This window comes from Pungitius pungitius, chromosome 1 (genome assembly GCF_949316345.1).
Source record: "Pungitius pungitius chromosome 1, fPunPun2.1, whole genome shotgun sequence".
Taxonomy (NCBI): domain Eukaryota; kingdom Metazoa; phylum Chordata; class Actinopteri; order Perciformes; family Gasterosteidae; genus Pungitius; species Pungitius pungitius.
The window spans coordinates 28,131,133-28,147,375 of record NC_084900.1 but is presented as its reverse complement, the minus strand read 5'-3'; the positions used below and the strand labels follow the sequence as shown (position 1 = coordinate 28,147,375).

At 48.5% G+C, this 16,243-nt stretch overlaps 1 protein-coding gene across 1 annotated transcript; it reads left to right on the top strand.

The window, feature by feature from the left end:
* Positions 1 to 10,512: 10,512 nt before the first annotated feature.
* Positions 10,513 to 16,234, top strand: pgd (phosphogluconate dehydrogenase). The gene is given in 13 exon segments (XM_062564112.1): positions 10,513 to 10,652; positions 11,006 to 11,081; positions 11,180 to 11,359; positions 11,438 to 11,503; positions 11,590 to 11,708; positions 11,885 to 11,954; positions 12,043 to 12,177; positions 12,283 to 12,472; positions 13,497 to 13,627; positions 13,788 to 13,921; positions 14,328 to 14,427; positions 15,119 to 15,241; positions 15,704 to 16,234. Coding segments are annotated over 13 exon segments (1,452 nt in total). The 5' UTR covers positions 10,513 to 10,644; the 3' UTR covers positions 15,824 to 16,234.
* Positions 16,235 to 16,243: the final 9 nt, after the last annotated feature.

Here is a 16,243-nt window from a genome sequence, read left to right as displayed (position 1 = left end):
CCAATGCACCTCTGGTGCATTTTAACTGGCCAGTATTGTGGATAGAGTGTTGTGATGGCTGTAATCGCACTCTGTTGGGGACCAAAACAACCGTTCAGAGACAAGTTGCAAAACAACATTGTGCAGTTAAATTACAGTGAGAACATAATCTTACCCAATTGTAAGAAGTGCACCAAAACACAGCGGATTAAAGGCTGCCTGCGCAGTCATTTGCTGAGATGCACACCGGTTAAACAACGGCTTACGTGAGTGGGAGAGGGCTGGCGTCGGTGGCTAGGGATAAAAAAAGGCATTATAATGTAGCGACCCTGTTGGGGACTCGGTCAGGTAGCGTCACTCTCGGCGCTCCGGCCAATCAGACGGGACATGGGAGGGTCTGTCCGGGGGAGCATGACGTAGTTCCGGTTGTTGTGTTGTTGGAAGTGTTGACTGAGTGAGCTGGAGTTACTGTGTCGGACGCTGTGGTGTTTCGCTAATAAAAGGATCTCTGCCCGGCAACTATTCGTCTCAGCGTGTTAAGTATTCCACCACGCCCGGACGTTACATTGGTGTCAGAAGTGTCTTCGTACGGACGATATCGTTGAACCCGGTGGAAAGCTAGCGGTTAGCCTGCTGTGGGCATGGATCGTGTCGGCGGGACGAGCGGCTACGTTACGGTAAAGGAAGAGAGGAAAGAAGCGGAGGAGGGAGCTAGCGGGTGGTCGAAAGACATGGCCAGAAGTTTCGACGGAGCTACTAGGGGCGCGAGGGCTCGTTTGAGAGAGTCTGCAGTGAGGATGGCTAGGGACGCTGGCATCAGTCCCGCGGCGGATTTTCCCGCGGTTTCTCCGGGGAATGTAGCGTCAAACTACAATGGCGGCGCCCATCGCTCGGCAGTCCCTACGGTAAAAACACCGAAATACGACGGTAGGACGCCATGGGAGGCTTTCCTGGCTCAATTTGAATTGCTGTCGCATGCAGGGGAATGGTCCAATGAGACTAAGGCACTTCAGCTGGCGTTGTGTCTCACGGGGGATGCGCTGTCATGCCTGCTGCTGCTGAGCCCTGAAGACAGACGTCGTTACCCAGCGCTGGTAGGGTCGCTCCAGAGGCGTTTTGGACAATGTTTGCAACCCGAACTCCTGCGGAATGAACTAAACAATCGCTGCAGAAGACCGGGAGAGCCGCTGCGGGCGTTGGCAAACGATGTGGAAAGTTTGTCACGGAGGGCTTATGCCCACATGCCCCCTGAAGTGCAGAGCGAGCTGGCGCGGGACCAGTTCATCAGGGCAATTGTTCCCACAGAGCTGCGTGTCCAGGTCCAGCTGCAGCACCCACAGTCATTGCAAGCGGCTTTCGAGTTGGCTGCGGAGAGAGAGAATGTGTGGGGTGCAGCGCCTGGAGGCTACCATAGTGAGGGAGCACCTATGGCCAGGGCGGCGATGGCGGTCCCTCCAGAGGCAGAGAAACCATCGTGGGTTACGGAAGTGACTGAACTGATCAGGGCTGTGTCACTACAACAATCACACCGGCCGCGACCCAGAGTCTGCTGGGGGTGCGGGCAACCAGGGCATTTGGCCAGAGAGTGCCCCAAACCAAACAAGTACCAGGGAAACGGCCCGGGGTCCGCATAGAAGGGGATACGCGGACCCCGGCCGTAACCCCGACCACAGCGCCACGAGCCTCGGCAACAGAAGATGACAACGCCAGCATGGAGCCCGTCGTGGCGGTGGGGCGCACTGGGGAAGGTGACTCGTTCTATGTGCCGGTTACCGTGGAAGGACTGCCCTGCTTGGCACTGGTGGACACCGGTTCGACAGTAACTCTGGTAAGACCAGACATGATCACAGACTGGACTCATCTTGACCCCACCTCAGTGCGACTTCGCACTGTTACCGGAGAGCTGGCACCCATGAAGGGCAGAGGTCTGCTGTCTTTATCGGTGGGAGGGGTGACGGTGTGCCACCCGGTGTGGATAGCTGCAGTTCAGGACCCATGCATTCTGGGTTTGGACTTCTTGAGGGCCACGGGCTGCCATCTAGATCTACAGCAAGGCACAGTGAGTCTCCAGGGAGGGCCTTCCGTCACCTTGCTCTCCACCCCCAACCCGTCCCTACCCCCCGGGCCTCCAACACCAGCGGCGAGTACGGTGGTGACGGTCCCCTGCAACGCTATCCCCCCCGCCTGCCCACGCGAGTCATCTAGGGTCTTTCTCCCGGACGTCCACACCATGAGCCGTGCAGTGGAGGCGCCAGCAGCGATAAAGGAGGTGTGGAGAAAGAACTGTGTCGGCCTGCAGCCGCAGCAGCAGGAGCAGCTGTGGCACCTTCTCCTGGACTTCCAAGGCAGTTTCGCCAAGAGCGAGGATGAAGTAGGGCAAACTCACCTAGTGCAGCATGAGATTGACACAGGGGACGCGCGTCCCATCAAGTGCCGCCCCCGCCGCCTGCCGATGGCTCGTCAACAGGCTTGTGATGACGCGGTCACCAACATGCTCCAGGCAGGTGTCATCGAGCCGTCCGACAGTCCCTGGGCAGCAGCAGTGGTCATGGTCCCCAAGAAGACAAAAGGATGGCGACTGTGCGGACTACAGGCCAGTAAATGGGGTGACCAAGAAGGATTCTTATCCGCTGCCCCGCATTGACGAGTCCCTAGACCTGGTCTCCGGGTCGTCGTGGTTTTCGTCCTTGGACCTCCGCAGCGGATATTACCAGGTGCCACTGGCCCCGGAGGCCCGTCCCAAGACTGCTTTCTGCACTGGGCGGGGGCTGTGGCAGTTTAAGGTTCTCAGTTTTGGACTTTGTAATGCCCCTGCCACTTTTGTAAGACTGATGGACAAAGTACTGGCGGGGATCCCCCGGCAGCAGTGCCTGGTCTACCTGGATGACATTCTGGTCCATGGTAAAACATTTGAACAAGCCCTGGCGTCGCTGCGGTTGGTGCTGGAAAAAATAAGAGCGGCAGGCCTGAAACTGCATCCGGAGAAGTGCCATTTCATGCAGAGGGAGGTGTCTTTTTTGGGGCACCGTGTAGGTGGCGAAGGCATTGGCACCATGCGAGAGAAGGTGCAGGCCGTCGCAGATTGGCCCACCCCCACCAACCAGAAACAGTTGAAGAGCTTTCTTGGCCTGGCCTCATACTACAGGAGGTTTGTGCGGGGGTTTGCTGGCACTGCTGCACCCCTGTTCCATCTGCTGCAAAAGGACCAAGAGTTTTCCTGGACGGAGAAATGCCAGGCGGCATTCAACAACCTGCGGTACGCCCTAGTAGAGGCCCCGGTGCTAGCCCCAGCCGACCCCAGCTTGCCCTTCACGCTGGACACGGATGCTAGCGGATCAGGCATCGGCGGAGTACTCTCTCAACCTTTCCCCGAAGGCGAGCGAGTGGTGGCTTACTTCAGCCGGGCGTTCAACAAAGCCGAGCGAAGATACTGCGTCACCCGCAGGGAGCTCTTGGCGGTGGTGCTGTCAATCCGGCATTTCAAGTACTACCTAAGTGGCCTGAACTTTACGGTGAGGACAGACCACTCTGCCCTACAATGGCTCATGTCATTCAAGGAGCCAGAGGGGCAGGTGGCCAGGTGGTTGGAGGAGCTCCAAGCGTTTAATTTCAAGGTGGTGCACCGGGCTGGGACACGTCACACTAATGCCGATGCACTCTCACGACGGCCTTGTGCCGCAGGAGGGTGCCTCTACTGCGACCGGAGAGAGACCCGCGAGCGGGAACTGCAAGAGGAGGAGGGAGTCGGTCCGTCCGTGCGGCGGTTGGAGGAGGTTGTGATCCAGGATTGTCAGACGGTGGAACTGTCAGAATGGAGGCGACACCAGAGGCATGACGTGGACCTACAACCGGCAGTGCAGTGGGTGGAGGCACAGCGGCGCCCCCCCTGGGAGGAGGTGGCAGTGTTCTCCAGGGCAACCAAAGGGTTATGGTCACAGTTTGAGTCTCTACGCCTGAGCCAGGGCGTGCTCCAACGGGCATGGAAGGAGCCAGCAACGGGGGAGGAAAGGTGGCAGATGGTGGTTCCCAAGGTCCTGCGGGGTTCGGTGCTGGAAGCCATGCATGGAGCTGCAGGGGCGGGACATTTTGGAGTCTCAAAGACACTGCGGCGTCTTCGGCAGGGATTCTACTGGGGACAGTGCCGAAGGGACGTGGAAGACTTCTGTCGCCGCTGTGACCCCTGTACGGCACGAAAGGGGCCCTCAAGTCGCTCCCACGCCCCGCTGCAGCAGTTCCCCGTGGGGGGCCCAATGGAGAGGGTGGCTGTGGATGTGGTTGGTCCGCTGCCACGCTCAGACGGAGGAAACCGGTATGTGCTCACCGCAATAGACTATTTCACAAAGTGGCCAGAGGCGTACGCTTTACCAGACCAAGAAGCAGAGACGGTTGTTGAGGCCCTTGTGGGTGGCATGTTCAGCCGGTTTGGCGTGCCGGAGACCATACACAGCGACCAGGGAAGGAACTTCGAGTCGCGGGTGTTTGCCACCATGTGTGAACGGCTGGGCATGCACAAAACACGCACCTCCCCCCTGCGGCCACAGAGTGACGGACTTGTGGAAAGGTTCCATCGCACTATGGGCCAACAGCTAGCCATCCTCACGTCACAACACCAGCGAGACTGGGACAGGCATTTGCCACTGGTGCTCATGGCTTGTCGCTCTGCAGTCCAAGAGACCTCCTCCTGTACTCCCGCCCTGCTGATGCTGGGAAGAGAGCTCCGCACACCGGCAGAAATGGCTTTTGGGCGCCCCCCGGAATCCTCAGAGCCCCCCTCAGGCTCAGAATATGCCAGGAGGCTACAAGACCGGCTCGATTCAGCTCATGTTTTTGCCCGTAAGCAGCAGCAGAGTGCTGGCGTGAGACAGAAACGCAACTATGACATGAGAACAAGAGGAAAGCATTTTCGCGCTGGAGAGCTGGTCTGGGTCTACAACCCCCAACGAAAAAAGGGCCGGTGCCCGAAGCTGGACAGTCAATGGGCGGGGCCCTGCACAGTGTTGGAGCGGGTGGGTGAGGTTGTGTACCGGGTGCAGCTACCGCCCAAAGGCAGGAGAGTAGTGCTGCATAGGGACCGGCTCGCCCCGTACAGAGGGGTCGCCTCCCCGCTGCCAACAAGTGCCCGAGGGACGTCCTCACGGGGTGTTCCCCTGGGGCAGCCCCCGCCAGGTGCCTCGGGGACAACGGGAGAAGCTGTTGGGCCCGAGTTTCCAGCCGGCTTGGCCCTGTCGCCACCCACAGATAGACACGGACTCCTGGGGGGTGAGGTGGGGCCTGACATCGCCACGGGTTCAGGGGGCACGACCCCCCCGGCGGCGAGGCCGCAAAGACAGAGAAGGCCTCCGGTCCGGTTCGGAGACAGCGGAATTTAGGGAGGGGAAATTAGGGCTAGCATACACCTTGGGTCTTAGAGGTGGCTGTATTCTTCTGCAAAAAAAAAAAAAAAAAAAAAAAGCGGTGTTCTGTTTTGTTCTGTCCTGTGTTCGATTGTAGGTGCATGGTTCCATTTTTCAGCAGTTCCTTGGGGGCAAGGACCTTTGTAAGGGGAGGGTAATGTAGCGACCCTGTTGGGGACTCGGTCAGGTAGCGTCACTCTCGGCGCTCCGGCCAATCAGACGGGACATGGGAGGGTCTGTCCGGGGGAGCATGACGTAGTTCCGGTTGTTGTGTTGTTGGAAGTGTTGACTGAGTGAGCTGGAGTTACTGTGTCGGACGCTGTGGTGTTTCGCTAATAAAAGGATCTCTGCCCGGCAACTATTCGTCTCAGCGTGTTAAGTATTCCACCACGCCCGGACGTTACAATATTATCTTAAAATAAAATATGACATATTTATAAATGATAACAGCACAACGTGAAGCCTCTAACTGCTGCATAATGCACAGGTTTGCAGCAAATGTGCGGAGAAGGCAGCCTCAAAATGTCTCCGTTTAGGGGGAGAATGCCAGCAAACGTGAATTTGAAATAGCTGGGACACACAGGGATGAGGAGACCAGATGTTGAGAGCATGGTGTATATATATGTATGTGTGTGCACGAAAACCACACAAAGCGTAAAAACAGGACTCCTGGAATCATAAGCTGTGTTATTAGGTAAAACGCCTCAGTGTCTAACGAAGGGAAAGAGCAGCATGTGACGCAAGTCCGTGGCTGCTGCTGCCGGGCGTCTCTGTAGCTGTGATTCTGCTGGTCATATTGGTCACGCCGTAGACGGGAGGCCTGCTGACAGCACGCTGGAGGTTGAGCAACACAGAGGGCCGGAGAGCCTTTCTCCCTTATATTTCTGAAATGTCTCTGGTGCTGTGAATTTGTTTAATTAAACAGAAGCATTTTCACCACAGATTGGTGCAGAAACAGAGAAAGCAAACCAAAAAGAAAGAACAAAACAAACCTCGGATCAGTTCCAAGTCAAACTAGAATACCGTGGGCCGGCTTCCTTTGTGCAAGCACCTCAACAAATACTCATTTTCAGTTGGTCCACTTGTTGCTGTGAAATAAAACCAAAATTTAGTTTTCACTCTGGTTCGAACTAGTCGAGCGAACTCTGGCTTGTGACAGCTCTCTCACGCTGCTCTTAACTCACAATTCTTCAGAAATCTGCTTTGTTGTCTCGTCACGAAATAAGCTCCTGTTCCCACAGATCTAAGCTGGCCAGGAGGCGCAGTGGCTTAATGAAGAACTGAGGGGCTTGATTGGCACCCAGGAAACCACGGCTTCCATTCTTTCCGGCAAGCCTTTTGAACATACCAAGTGTTAACACTTATTAATCATTGTGATTCTTGACAGTTTTCTCTTGTTAGTAGACTTGTGGCTTAAGTCTCCTTTCATGCAACTAAAAGTTTCAGTTTGAGAGAAATTTGCCTCCCCCTCGCCCTTCAACAAGCCTGTGTCAACTTAGCGTTCCTCCTCCTCCTCCTCAGCTTTTTGTGTTCTTTGTTTTTATGGCACTGTTAAAACCTATTTTAGTTTTCAGCTTTGTCATCAATCCCTGACTCCCTGAACTAGTAGCATGTTGTGATAGTCTACTTGTGTGTGCACGATTCTTCAGAAACTTATCTTTTTGGACACAAATTTTCTGTTTGCCAATCATCTGTAAAGAAATTGTCTCCATCAGTGTTACTTGTTACCTGAGAACAGTTTGAATTCTATTTTTGGTCTTTTTTTCAATTTTTTATTAAGACGCCTGCATGCTAACAGCAGAAGTCCTCAGGAGATGACTGGGTTTGCTTACTCAAAGAATTCTAATAAATCGGACAACCCACAGTTTAAACCATGAAGGAAAATATAAAAAAGCAAAGCTGCTTCCAGATTTATTGCTGCTAACAAATTAATATTTTTTTCTTCTCTCTGTGAGGCCGGGCCGCCGCCTTTGGCTCCCCTCTGCCGTCCACTACACGGCCTTAAGATACAAAATGTTAAGTCTGAAAAATGTGTACCAGCTCAGCTAGACCCGAGGGTCGGGCTGGATTCCCACTGTCATCCGTGTGATACTTAGATCCCACTCCTCAGTCTGTGCACATTCATCAACGCCGACCCGCGTAGTGCCGTCAGTCAAGCGATTACCTACAATCATGCATTTGTGTCAACATCCAAAATACATCTTATCTCATCAGTGGAAATGTCACAATAGATTGTTGCTTCAAGAGTAGATATTTACCCCTGTCTTTTTTGCTATTTAATCTAAAGAAAAAATCAAGCTTTGAGGAGGAGGAGGAGAAGGAGGAGAAAGAAAGACAGAAAGAATATGCTTTGTACATACAGTTCTGGGGTCAGCGTGGTAGTTTACTCTTATTTAAGACATTCCGCAGTTTTTATTACACCAAAATGTTGATAAAAGCCCAACATTTAGTTCAGCCATCACATATGTGTGGTATGGAAAGCTGGATGGAAGGAGCTAGAAGGAGATCAAAGTGCTCGAGCCCTGACGTCAGTAGATAATTGATGAAGCTGCTAGCATAAAGCCTGCAGGACAGAAAACAGACCGTCTACCACATGACTCCCCTCTCTGTCATGACATTGTTGGCTAAAAGCTCTAAAAAGAAGTACTTACTGTTGAGCAGCACCCCAGGTTACCATTTATTATTTTTTAGTTGTGTTATTGAATTGAAACTCATCTCTACCAACTCTCATTGGTTGACATTTTTTTTAAATTATTAACATTGTTTTCTTTTCTAAAATGCTTTTAATCATTCCACAGTGAAGTTTTATACGAAATGTAACAGGGCATTGATTTCAATTTGTAACCAGCTTTATTGGTGTTTAACATTATTTTGCACATTTACACATATCTATAGCAAGACAAAGGCAGATCACCCATGTTTAGGTTACGGTTATTTATGATTATCAGGAACACGGATAAGAGCACATATCAAAGCTATGCTGGATAGCTGTTTATTGGAAAGGAAGAAGTGAAATTAAAGGGACAAAATATACAAAAAGGTTTTATTTCTGATATTCTTAATGAAAATATTTGCTCTGAACATTGTACTATAACTGTTACATTTGGCTCCTGATAAATGACACCTCTGTTTCTTCAAAAGGTAGAAGAATGCACAGATGGGCGTTAGAAACGCTGGCCAACCAACCAGTAGTATGCCCACCCTATCGTGAGAACGTTATGGTCGACGGTTTTGAAACAGAGGTAGTCTTTACAGATTCTAGTGTTGTTAATGTAAAGAGATCATAATTGTGCACCAGGAGTCAGAATGATTGAAAATTGTGGAGCGTCACTGCCCTCGGGTCAGCCAACCTGCTGGTCAGAGAAACTCAAACCTGCTGGATTGTTGCTGAGAAAATGTTTTGTCTTAAGAAGAAAAATAATAATAATAATGAAAAGCTATCTATGCACCGATAAAGGCTCTCTGAGCGGCGTAGCTCACATTAACCTCAGCGTGTTGTGCGAGATGCGTATCGATATGAAGACTTGTCAGAGCAAACATTTTCACTCACTCACTAATTTGCAGAGATATATTATTTTGGATAGTGTATTTATTGTTTGCAATGTACATATTAGTTTGCAGCTCTTTGCACATATTAATAAAAGGTTCAACTAACTGATCAAATAAAGTCTGTGCGGTTTAGTTGTTCTACTCCGAGTGAACCAAATGATGGTGTGGCAGCCTCCTCCAGTCTGAACCGGGAGAGCGTTGAATGTAAAATGAAGATGTGTTTTTCCATCGTTTAATATAAAGAAAAAAAAGTGAACTAAAATAAACCCACAGCATCTTTTTCAGGGGAGGTGAGTTAGAGTAGTTCCTCTTTATTAGAAGGTGGTTTGAGTGAAAGTCTGTTTTGGATTTGAAGAATATTTACTCACTACTCGTGCTAGCCAGCCACTTGAATTATAACTAAATTAGGGTGGTTTTTAACTCATTCTGTTTTTTTTTTCTAATATCAGGGAATATAATATGAAGTAGCTAGTGACATCAAAAAATGACAGTATACTATTGTTGTAATGGTGTCTTTCTTCACCTCAACATTTTGATTTATTCTTCCGTTGATGCCTTTCAAAACAAAGCTAGCCATGATCATCTTCCCCTCTGACAATTAATATCAGTTAACCGCATTCCCTTTGGATTTGTCCACCAAAAAAAGAAAAGACAAACCACAACATTAACACTGTACATTATTTGTCAGACTGGTTTCATTTTCATACTTATTTTGTAAATATTTGTGTTGGATGGAGCTTGAATTAAAATGTAAATATGTTTACTGTATTTGTAATAATTATAATCCATTTGCTGTATAGCATAGATGTGTCATGCAGATATCCTAATTCTGTGTATGGTAATCTTGCACCATTGAACTGTTTAGTGAATGAGGCAAAAATAAAAGTGCAAACTTTGCGTTAGCAAAACAAATGCAGCCCGTTTGTCTTCTCCTTTGTGCAGTTGGAATCCTATTTGTCTTGTTCTTTTTACATATTACTACTTCCTGGTACTTGTGTGTTACCAAAAAACCTCTCTACCAGAAAAAACTGCTTTGGAATGAGGAAAATGTTGCAAGACACCCTGATACAAAACTAGTACAACAGTGTATTCATATTCCACAAGTTAAGTATAAAAAGCAAAATGTGTTCACATTTTCAGTTTTTCTGGATTACATTTGACATTAATAGCTTGAGATTGTGTTTCATGGAAGAGAAAAGAGGTGTTTTGCTCAACATTTTCTTAATAATTGTGACAGTAAATGTCCCAAAGGCCGCCAGAATAAAACTGGGTTAATGTAAAATGTCACAAGCAACTCTGAAATAAAGTCCAATTACTTTAGTGCTGGTATAAGTATTTCAGAGAATACTGTCTTCCTCTTTAAATGTACTTAGTGCGTCATTGGTCATGAAACGACACGGCCAATGAGCGGAGGGAGGGTGGGGAGGGCAGCGTGGCTGACGTCTTGTAAGTGACGGCCAAACGGGCGAATAGGAGAACGGGTACATCTGCTCACGATTTTGGACCAATGGGATTTCGAGAACAACATCGCTTCAGTTTACTGGCCGTCATCTGATTGGCGTCTGTACAGGATTGTCTGCGTGAGCCAACGTGAGCCCCTCCCCCCTGACGTCACGAAGAGGAAGAACAAGGAAGTTAAAAACGAGCGAGGAGGAAACCTGAAGCGAAGTCCTTTCGTCATTTGGAATCTGTCACTGCGAACACACCTTATCCACGGAGCACCATGGCGAAGTAAGTTCTCCAAGTAGTTTTACAGTTATTCAGTTAGTCGTATAAGTGGGACGGTAGCGTTAAATCATTGTGGTTAAAGCATCGTAACGTTAGACTTTTAACTTTTGACCTATGAGTTGTTCACAGCTATGTTGTTGAGGTTTTAGTACTTTTTGGTTCTCAGATTTAATGTTCAGAAAAATGATGTGGAAAATGTCGTAAGTAATAAAAACAGATGTATAAACACGGAGTGACGAATTACATATAAGATATAATTTTCATTGAACGTTTGGAAGGTTGGAAGTGATTGTGGGCTGGTTTCAGATGCTCCGTGTGTGACCTGACTCCCTAAATGTGACCTCTTCTCCCCACAGAGCAGACATTGCACTGATTGGCTTGGCTGTCATGGGCCAAAACCTCGTCATGAACATGAATGACCACGGCTTCGTGGTAAGATGATGACTCTGACTGTGTTTGGCAGTTAAACACGTTTTTTTTATTAATCCCTTTTTTTATTTCACTGAGTACTTACCAAACCTCTCCAACAGGTCTGTGCTTACAACCGAACTGTGTCCAAGGTGCACGACTTCCTGAAGAACGAGGCCAAAGGCTCCAAGGTGATTGGAGCCGAGTCTCTGGAGGACATGGTGTCCAAGCTGAAGAAGCCCAGGAGGATCATCCTGCTGGTCAAGGCAGGACAGGCTGTCGACGACTTCATCGACAAACTGGTCGGTAGTTCGGTCTGAGCAAGGTTTCCCAATCACTCCTTCCCAACTGCATCGATAGGCCATTTGTTTCTCCTGCAGGTCCCTCTACTTGAGGCTGGGGATATCATCATCGACGGTGGCAACTCTGAATACAGAGACACCACAGTAAGTCGCGCAGGACCAAAAAACTGAGCGGCTGTAAGTCTCTTTCTGTTTGTGGAACTCATGGCATTTGTGTTTCGGGCGTGCAGCGGCGCTGTAAGAGTCTGCAGGAGAAGGGCTTGCTGTTTGTCGGCAGTGGAGTCAGTGGCGGAGAGGAAGGGGCGCGCTATGGACCCTCACTGATGCCGGGAGGACACAAGGAGGCCTGGTGAGTCATCCAAAAAAAAAAACTAACCTCTTGGCCGCTCGCACTTTCAGCCTCGTGGTAAATGTTGGATACAGGGCACAGAAATGGTTATACAGCCGGAGACGTGTGCGACCGTGTGCATGTTGAGTTTGAGCCGGTAAATCAATTAAAATCCGTTCTGTTGTGTTATTTTAAAGGCCACACTTAAAGGATATCTTCCAGAGCATCGCTGCAAAGGTCGGAACAGGAGAACCTTTGACTGGGTGAGTGCTGTGCAACGTGTGACTGGTCAGCGTACCTGTTGGTTGTTGTATCAAGTCGTTCTCACAATGTTCTGATCGACCTGCTGGTGCAGGTTGGAGATGAGGGCGCAGGTCATTTCGTGAAAATGGTCCATAACGGCATTGAGTATGGCGACATGCAGCTGATTTGTGAGGCCTATCACCTCATGAAGGATGTTCTGGGTATGGACCACGATGAGATGGCACAGGTGAGCTTTAACATATGTCACCTGCATTGGTGTTGGCGTGTGACATTTCATGTATTATAAAGGGTCCTTGACTATATTTCGTAACACTTTGGTTGAATCTCTCAGGCTTTCGACAGCTGGAACAAGACAGAGCTGGACTCCTTCCTGATCGAGATCACGGCCAACATCTTTAAATACAGGGACTCTGACGGCACCCATCTGCTGCCCAAGATCCGCGACAGCGCCGGACAGAAAGGCACCGGGAAGTGGACGGCCATCTCAGCCCTGGAGTACGGCACACCTGTGACTCTGATCGGTAAGAGGAAGAAAGGACAAGGAAGTATCTGGTTTCCTTCTCTCTGCTTTCAGTAAAGATGATGTTACGTCACACACACGTCGATATTTCAACACCGATATGAACAAACTGAAGAGTAGCCAATAATGATCCCGGTTGTTTTAACTAACCTTTAGCTTTGCTGCCACTAAGAAGATTGGCGGCTTTTCTGGTGCTCTGGTGACATAAGGAGGATTTGTGATAGTCTGCAGCTTTGGTCTTTGCTCTGACTGTAAGGCGGTCGCTTTCATCAAACAGTAGGGGGGCAAAATGATGGTCAGGGAGTTTAATCAACCGGTACAAAATGTGTCTTTTATATCCGCTCATGCCCTACCAAACAGACACCGCTTGTGAGAGGGACATGCATCAGATACCTTGAGTAAAAGTGCATTGTTGCCCTCGACCAAATCCCTAAAACCATAGTAGAGATTAGATTTTTATAAACATATTTGTTTCCTCGACCGCTCTCAGTGCTGTAGATCCTTTTGTGATAGAGCGAGGTGTTACAAAAGGTTTCATTGTGTGAGCGCTGACGGGCCGTTAATGGTGTGCATGGCTGGATCTCATGTTGGAGAACATTCCTCACCAGGAGGGTCCCCTCACTGTGCACATTTCCTCTCCGCCAGTATATTGCATCACCTTGCTGTTTTTTGGCAAGTCATGCTTACCCAACAGTTTCTTCCTCCTCTCTTGGTACAGTGGTAATCTAATGGCCATTTTACCGTAGCAACGGCATATCTCTCTTTTCTGATGCAGTCGCGGCATGAATCATTCAAAGCTTCTGATGAGTCATGCTGATCCTCTGGCATTTGTTTGCTTGGTGTTCCTGCAGTAAATCGGTGGATATGTCATTAGCCATCATAACATGAAATCATTTGTGAGGAATTCTAAATGAATTTGCACAGTTTTGGTTTTGGAGTGCCAATAACTGTTACCGTGTCCTTTTTTCTATGCCTCTGTGTCCTTTATTTATTTATTTTTTAACTAAACTAAATCTCTGTTTCAGGGGAGGCTGTCTTTGCCAGGTGCTTGTCCTCTCTAAAGGACGAGAGAGTCGAGGCCAGCCGCAGCCTTTTAGGACCACAGGGGGTCAAGTTCAGCGGGGACAAGGCTGCCTTCCTGGAGGACATCAGAAAGGTAGAACACACAGTGTGGTGTACCACAGACTGTGGTCTACAAGTCCAATCCGACAGCCATGCAGTTTGTCCTGCATTCAGTGTTTGGTTGTGACGAGGATTATTGCTCAAAACTATTACCAGTTTAATGAATCTAACGTGTACTTCTCTCCTCTTTCAAGGCTCTGTACGCCTCAAAGATCATCTCCTACGCGCAGGGCTTCATGCTCCTGCGGCAGGCCGCCAAAGAGTTCGGCTGGACTCTCAACTACGGCGCCATCGCTCTGATGTGGAGAGGAGGCTGCATCATCCGGAGGTACTTTTAACCTTGTTTGTGTTCCCATATCGACAGTTTTGCCTCACTGCTGCATTGTGCAACTTTTATGTCAACAGGTGTCTTTCACATAGATGGTGAAAGCAATGGTTTGGTAGTTGTGTAAGAGAGCAATTGATTTAATTCCCCTTTTCAGATTTCAGAATAATAATAATAATAAGAGGAGATGGGCCTCCCTGAAGTCTTAATATCTCACCATAAAGGAAGTTGTGTTTTTCTTTTTTTTGTCATTGTAAAATCAGTAATTGAGAAGGATGAGGAAATGATGGTTGTGACACTGGCTTGTTTTGTGTAATCTGGCAAAAACTGTTGCGTAAATCCAACACTCAGTGTGACTTGCACTTACCTAATGACGATTCCCTTTTCTGCTCTTTGCCCTTCCCACCAGTGTGTTCCTGGGAAAAATCAAAGAGGCGTTTGACCGGGACGCCGAGCTGCAGAGTTTATTGCTCGACACTTTCTTCAGTAATGCCGTGCAGGACTGTCAGGTATGATGATGATGATGATGAAGGAGAAAGTGGCCAAAGATCAATCTGCAATACCCACACAAATAGATATTTCCTCTTTCACAAAGTAAACGGTGGACACCACTTGTTAGCTTCATAGTCCGCTGCACTGCGGGTTTTTGAAAGGTAGTTTTCTTTGTTAAATTGTATTGTTATGCATACGTCTAAAAATGTCTTGATCCTATTCAAGCGTTCTTGGCTGAGGTCTTTTATTCATGGACAAAACCTAAGCCAATAGAATACCAAAGTTTGTGTCCAACAGCAGCAGGGAAATCAACACGTCACATATTCCTGTCCAAAAGGAACGGCTCATAGTGAGTCTGCACCGATCCACCAGGACTTCTTGTCTCTTGAGACCCTCGGCAGTAGACCGATTGAATGTCCTCAGATCGTCTCTGTGACTAGTGATGGACAAATTGCAGCCAACTGCGACTCGTTTCCTGTGTGCCAAGCGTGTAGCAGAACTACGGTTGAGCAAGTAATTGGTGTTCATGCTATTGTGGAAACGTCTCATTGCAACTTAGCGGACTCGTGGAAGACCCGCCTCCTTTTCGGATATAAGTGGCTCGTTCACTAAGAAGAATCAATCATTTATATTTCCAGGTGATCCCTTTTTTTTGCATAACTTCTATTAAAATAAAAAGTTGTTGTCTGGTTCACTTCTTCTGTTCAGGAGTCATGGCGTAGAACAGTCAGCACCGGAGTCCAGCATGGCATCCCGATGCCCTGTTTCACCACGGCTCTGTCCTTCTATGATGGTTACAGAACCGAAAAGCTGCCAGCCAACCTCCTCCAGGTAAGACCAGAGCCCACTGAGCATGAGGCGGGGAGGCACATCGGATTAAAGCTCCTCTCTGTTTGTGTTGCGATTTTATTTCTTTGAAACCACAGATATATACTGATGGTCAGTTTGAATCCCATACTACACACAAGGTCAGCTTTTCCTTGTGTGAGATTCTCGCTGTTCTCAACTGGGAGGTGCAAGTGATCATTATCGACCTCCGTAGCGATAACGAGCAGATCCGTTGTGACATGAATTCATCCTTGTAACTGCGCCACCATCTGGAGTGTGAGACGCTTGCAGGGTTTGTGAGATTCAACACTTGCTTGTTTGGGGGGGGGGGAGCAGACACAATGGCTTTTACAGAGTACTTTTCTAGTTGCAGATTTAACAGAACAAGCTATTTGGAGGTTGACTGACACAACTGTCAAATGAATCACGTGTGTAATATGTTTTTTTTGGGGGGGTGGTTTTTAGGCCCAAAGGGACTACTTTGGAGCCCACACATATGAACTGCTGTCCGACCCCGGCCATTTCATCCACACCAACTGGACCGGCCATGGTGGAAATGTCTCCTCCTCCTCCTACAATGCTTAAGGATCTTCAGCTCACTCAAAAAAATACAACCAAGATGGAAGGACGAGGGGGAGAGATGTGTGTGAGCAGACAACATGTGACCATAATAACCACTGAATTTACGGGACGCCCCTGGACAAACACTGTAATCCAACTTTCTACTCCTCAAAGTGGATTGTTGCGGTTTTATTTATCAACAAGTGGGTTACTATTGTGCTGGCTGTCAGGCTAATGTTGAGCTCAGGGTTCACAGTGTTAACTCTGGATTAAGGTGAACCATGGTACTGTATTAGGCTAAATAAAGATTTCAATCCCTTTATAAATAGCTCGTATCCTCCTTACGCTCTGGGTGTTGTAAACAGGATTCTGATCAGTCTGTGCTCCCGCATACAGTGAACATGTAGTATGATTAAACAAGATCAAAGAGGCTCCAGTCACATC